Source organism: Heterodontus francisci, chromosome 30 (genome assembly GCF_036365525.1).
Source record: "Heterodontus francisci isolate sHetFra1 chromosome 30, sHetFra1.hap1, whole genome shotgun sequence".
Classification (NCBI taxonomy): Eukaryota; Metazoa; Chordata; class Chondrichthyes; order Heterodontiformes; family Heterodontidae; genus Heterodontus; species Heterodontus francisci.
Genome location: NC_090400.1, coordinates 13922120 through 13928119, shown reverse-complemented (window position 1 = coordinate 13928119; position 6000 = coordinate 13922120). Strand labels below are relative to the sequence as shown.

Below are 6000 nucleotides of genomic sequence, written 5' to 3'. Positions count from 1 at the left end.
TTTGAAGACCTTTGGATTAATTATTGCTGAAGAAACTCATAGGAAATCATTACAAACAAATTAAAGATGGTCCTACAGGGGAGATAAGGGGGTAACCATTATAGCTCAGCACAAATGGTGCAGAGCTTTGCATGGCTGAAGCACATATCAGCGCAACTAGAAGAACACGATGCAGGTCGTAAACTAGACACGCTGACCGCCAAGCCCAAATTCTAGGTGTACGTGCGCCTGACCCGAAGCTCTGTGCCGTGCGCAGTAAAAAAAACGCCTGATAAATATTCAAGCGTGTCTAGGCCCTTCACAAAGACACTGAAGCTCCATGAAGTCCGAATAGAAGAGTGATTCACATCACGCTACACCGGTTTCGCCGCAGGGCTCCCTGAAAACGTATGGCGGCGTGCACGTGCCTGCAGCGCACGCACCCGATGGTCTTTAAAAGTTCATTGAACAGCATGAGGATATGCCAGTTGTACTTGGCCGAGCACTCGATGTAGCCACACTTCCACGTCTTTTTCACAAGGTTGGAAACGTTCCGCCTGGGAATGACACGGCCCCTCTGCAAGTCTCGCTTGTTGCCGACGATGATGATAGGGATTTCGTTGGTTCCAATCATTCTGTACAGAGAGAAAGAGGGAGGTGAGAACATAACACATAGAATTTAGTGCACAGAAACAGGCCATTCAGCCCAACTGGTCTGTGCTGATGTTTATGCACCACATGAGCCTCCTCCCATCCTACTTCATCTAAACCTATCACTATAGCTTTCTATTCCTTTCTTCCTCATCCACTTTTCTAGCTTTCTCTTAAATGTATCTATGCTATTCACCTCAAATATTGTTTGCTGTAGTGAGTCCCAGATTCTCACCACTCTCTTCATTTCTTATTGGATCCATTTGTGACTATTTTATATTTATGGCCCTTGGTTTTCTATTCCCCAACAAGTGAAAATATCTTCATTATAATAACAGAAAATGCTGGAAACAATAAGCAGGTCTGGAAGCATCTATGGTGAGAGAAACAGAGGTAACGTTTCAGGCTGATGATCCTTCATTAGAATGTTCTGATGAAGGGTCATCGACTTGAAATGTTAACTCTGTTTCTCTCACCACAGATGCTTCCAGACTTGCTTACTGTTTCCAGCATTTTCCGTTTTTATTTCAAATTCCCAGCATCCACAGTACTTTGCTCTTATATTAACATCTTATCATAGAATCATGGAATGATTACAGCACAGAAGGAGGCTGTTCGGCCCGTCATGTCCATGCCAGCTCTCCACAAAAGCAACTCAGATAGTCTCACTCCTCCTTTTCCCCACAATCGCCCTGCAAGCCTTTTCTTTTCAGATAATTTTCCAATTCCCTTTTGAAAGCCACAATTGAATCTGCCTCCACCACACACTCATGTAGTACATTCCAGATCCTAACCACTTGCTACATAAAAATGTCTTTTCCTCATGTTGCCTTTGGTTTTTTTGCCATTCACCTTAAATCGGTGTCCTCTGGTTCTCCACCTTTCCACCAATGGGAACAGTTTCTCCCAATATACCCTGTCCAGGCCCCTCATGATTTTGAACACTTCTGTCAAATCTCCTCTCAACCTTCTCTTCCGTCTCTTCTCTAAGGAGAACAACCCCAGCTTCTCCAGTCTATCCACATAACTGAAGTCCCTGGAACAATTCTTGTAAATCTTTTCTGCACCTTCTCTAACGTCTTCACATTCTTCGTAAAGTGTGGTGCCCAGAATTGGACACAACACTCCACTTGAGGCTGAACGAGTGTTTTATAAAGGTTCACCAGAATTTCCTTGCTTTTGTACTCTATGCCTCTATTTAAAAAACCCAGAATCCCATATGCTTTATTAACCACTTTCTCTACCTGTCCTGCCACCTTCAATGATTTGTGCACATATCCCCAGGTCCCTCTGCTCCTGCACCCGCTTTAGAATTATATCCTTTATTTATATTGTCTTTCCTCGTCCTTCCAACAAAATGTAGCACTTCACACTTCTCTGCATTAAATTTTCTTCTGCCACATGTCCACCCACTGCACCAGACTGTCTTTGTCCTCTTGAAGTCTATCACTACCCTCCTCACAGTTCACAATACTTCCAAGTTTTGTGCCATTCACAAATTTTGAAATTGTTCCCCGCACACTCAAGTCTAGGTCATTAATATAGATCAAGAAAAACAGTGGTCCTAGTACCAATCCCCGGGGAGCCCCATCTTATACCTTCCTCCAGCCCGCCAATCAAGGCCCTTAAGTGGCCACTTAACGACCACTCAAGGACCCTCGCCCGCCTCCATGGGTATTTTACTCATGACAAGTGGGTGTGCTGGGGAGGTGAAAGGCCGCCCAGCGTTAGCTGCCGGCCTTTCCACACCCTGGGGGGAGGCATGGCAGTCGGGCACAGGGTGCCCAACTGAGGGCTGCCCCCGCCTCCCAATGCACCCCCGGGACCCAAGACGACCCCCTCCCCCCAAACGTGTGCAGACAAATTCTAATGAGCAAATTTTCTGACACTCAGGCCTGGATTTTCCTGGCTCCAATAGTAGTAGGCTTGGAGGGGGTGGGGGTTGGGGGAGGGACGAGAACTATAATGAGGAAACGTGTTGGAATGGCTTTCTGACACATTCCCACTGCTGGGGAACTTACCTTGGGGTGGGCGGGGAGTAGGATCAGCTGCCCGTTCCACAGAGGCAGGCAGACAACTGAGATGATTTAAGGCCCCAATTTGGGGTGATTTAGAAGGCGCACTAACATTATACTGCCAGCGGTGCAGCCCCCTGTCACATGCAGAGACCGCCATCTCAATGGATGAGCCAACAGAGGGCCATTGGAGTCAGAGGATCTGTGACTCAAAGAGGGGGCCACAGGAAGAAAAGGCTGCACCCACAACCCAAGAGATGCACTCATAAGGGTTTCTTCGCCCTGCTCCAAGGAGCCTAAAAGTTTCACCCTCATAATTTTTAAGATAAATACACGCCTCCAAGGGCACCTGCATGTTGAGGCGCCTTCGCGGTCCCCAACCTACAGATTGGAGGGTAGCTAATGTAACCCCACTATTAAAAAAGGGTGGTAGAGAGAAAACAGGGAATTATAGACCAGTCAGCCTGACGTCGGGAGTGGGGAAAAGTCTAGAGTCCATTATCAAAGATTTTATAGCAGAGCACTTGGAGAACAGTGGTAGAATCGGGCAGAGTCAGCATGGATTTACGAAAGGGAAATCATGCTTGTCAAATCTACTAGAATTCTTTGAGGATGTAACTGGTAGAGTTGACGAGGGGGAGCCAGTGGATGTGGTTTATTTGGACTTTCAGAAGGCTTTCGACAAAGTCCCACATAAGAGATTAGCGTATAAAATTAAAGCGCGTGGGATTGAGGGTAGTGTATTGCGATGCATAGAAAATTGGTTGGCAGACAGGAAACGAAGAGTAGGAATAAAAGGGTCTTTTTCCGAAGGGCAGGCAGTGACTAGTGGGGTACTGCAGGGATCGGTGCTAGGACCCCAGCTATTCACAATATATATTAATGATTTAGATGAGGGAACTAAATGTAATATCTCCAAATTTGCAGATGACACAAAACTGGGTGGGAGGGTGAGTTGTGAGGAGGATGCAGAGAGGCTTCAGGGTGATTTGGACAAGTTGAATGAGTGGGCAAATGCATGGCAGATGCAGTATAATGTGGATAAATGTGAAGTTATCCACTTTGGTAGCAAAAACAGCAAGGCAGATTATTATCTGAACGGCTAAAAAATGAAAGAGGGGAATATGCAACGAGACCTGGGTGTTCTCGTACACCAATTGCTGAAGGTAAGCATGCAGGTGCAACAGGCGGTAAAAAGGCAACTGGTATGTTGGCTTCATAGCGAGAGGATTCGAGTACAGGAGCAGGGATGTCTTGCTGCAATTTTACAGGGTCTTGGTGAGGCCACACCCTGGAATATTGTGTACAGTTTTGGTCTCCTTATCTGAGGAAGGATGTTCTTGCTATAGAGGGAGTGCAGCGAAGGTTTACCAGACTGATTCCTGGGATGGCGGGACTGACATATGAGGAGAGATTGAGTCGGTTAGGATTATATTCGCTGGAGTTCAGAAGAGTGAGGGGGGATCTCACAGAAACCTATAAAATTCTAACAGGACTTGACAGGGTAGATGCAGGAAGGATGTTCTCGATGGTGGGGGAGTCCAGAACCAGGGGTCATAGTCTAAGGATACGGGGTAAACCTTTCAGGACTGAGATGAGGAGAAATTACTTCACCCAGAGAGTGGTGAGCCTGTGGAGTATGGGAGATGCGTCATGGGAGTTGTAGTTTTTACCCTGTGGAACCATAATTTCTCGACTGGACTGTGATCAGTGGAAACACAGCATACAAACAACAGTTGTGAACTATAGTGTTTTAGTCAGTTTATGGCGCCAAATAAAAATTCTGAATCAACAATGTTGTTTGGAATTAAGTATTCAGTGTCGTTGAGAGAGCTTGACATTTGCTGAAAGCGTCGGACGGAAATTTATGAGGCATTCAATGCTGAATTAGACAATGCAGCCAGAGACAGCCAGGCAAGCCTGGACTATGACGAACAACTGTTCAAGGACCAGTCATCGGAAACTGAATAGTGGAAACTCTGTTACACCAAGATTCCACTGTGGGAAGAAACAAAGGCAAAAAAAATTATTTGATAATCATGGACATAGCTGAGAAAAGAAGAATGTATGTCCTGGAAAAGGAGGGGAAAATAAATAAATAAAAAAGACTTGCATCTTAAGCAAATATACCATAGTAAGTAGAGCAGAGAAATATTTTACAATATAAATAACTCGGAATAATAAGCCATGGGAAGGGAAGAACAAAGTTACATGGATCATTCTGAAACTTTGTAAAGTATAGTTTGTTATTATATCTGTGAGGTCTGCACATTTCAGTATCAGTAAGGTGTGTACTACTTTTACCTCGAGTCAATTATATGATATATTACTTTGGATAACTTGCTGTCTCATAGCAATAGGTGAACTGCTGTCATGTTTAGCTGTAGGATTGTGCTAAACGTCAGAATAGTATTATATTTAACACCAATAACTGCTCACCGATGTTCAGCTTGGGTTCCACCAGGGCCACTCGACTCCAGAACTCATTACAGCCTTGGTCCAAACCTGGACAAAAGAGCTAAATTCCCGAAGTGAGGTGAGAATGACTGCCCTTGACATCAAGACAGTACTCGATGAGTGCGGCATCAAGAAGCCCAAACAAAATTAAAGTCAATGGCAGTAAGGGGAAAAACTCTCTATTGGCTGGAGTCATACTAGCACAAAAGAAAGTAGTTGTGGTTGTTGCAGGCCAATCATTTCAGCCTCAGTGCATCACTGCAGGAGTTCCTCAGAGAAGTGTCCTAGGCCCAAACATCTTCAACTGATTCATCATTGACTTTCCCACCATCATAAGGTCAGAAGTGGGGATGTTCGCCGATGATTGCAGTGTTCAGTACCATTCACAACTCCTCAGATACTGAAGCAGTCCTTGTCCACAGACAGCAGGATTTGGTCAGCATTCAGGCTTGGACTGATAAGTAGCAAGTAACATTTGTGCCACGCAACTGCCAGGCAATGACAATCTCCAACAAGAAAGAAAGACTTGCATTTATTTAGTGCTTTTCACCGGACATCTCAAAGCACTTTACAGCCAAAGGAGTCCTTTTGAAGTGTAGTCACTGTTGTAATGTAGGAAGCCCAGCAGCCAAATTCTGCACAGCAAGATCCAACAAACAGCAATGTGATAATGACCAGATAATCTGTTTTTTTGTGATGTTGATTGAGGGATAAATATTGTCCAGGCCACCAGACAGTGCTATGGGATCTTTTATGTCCATCTGAGAGGGCAGACGGGGCGGCAATTTAGTACCTAATCAAAAAACAGCAACTCCAACAGTGCAGTACTCCCTCAACACTACAATGGAGCGTTAGCCTTGATTTTTATGCTTAAGTCCCAGAGTGGGACTTGAACACA

At 45.0% G+C, this 6000-nt stretch overlaps 1 protein-coding gene across 1 annotated transcript in view; it reads right to left on the bottom strand.

Moving 5' to 3' along the window:
• Positions 1–343: 343 nt before the first annotated feature.
• LOC137346471 (ras-like protein family member 10B) overlaps positions 344–6000 on the bottom strand; it is a 190391-nt gene continuing 184734 nt past the window's right edge. Inside the window, exon 3 of the mRNA XM_068009924.1 lies at positions 344–614. Coding sequence (XP_067866025.1) covers positions 344–614 — 271 coding nt within the window. The remainder of the gene's footprint in view (positions 615–6000) is intronic.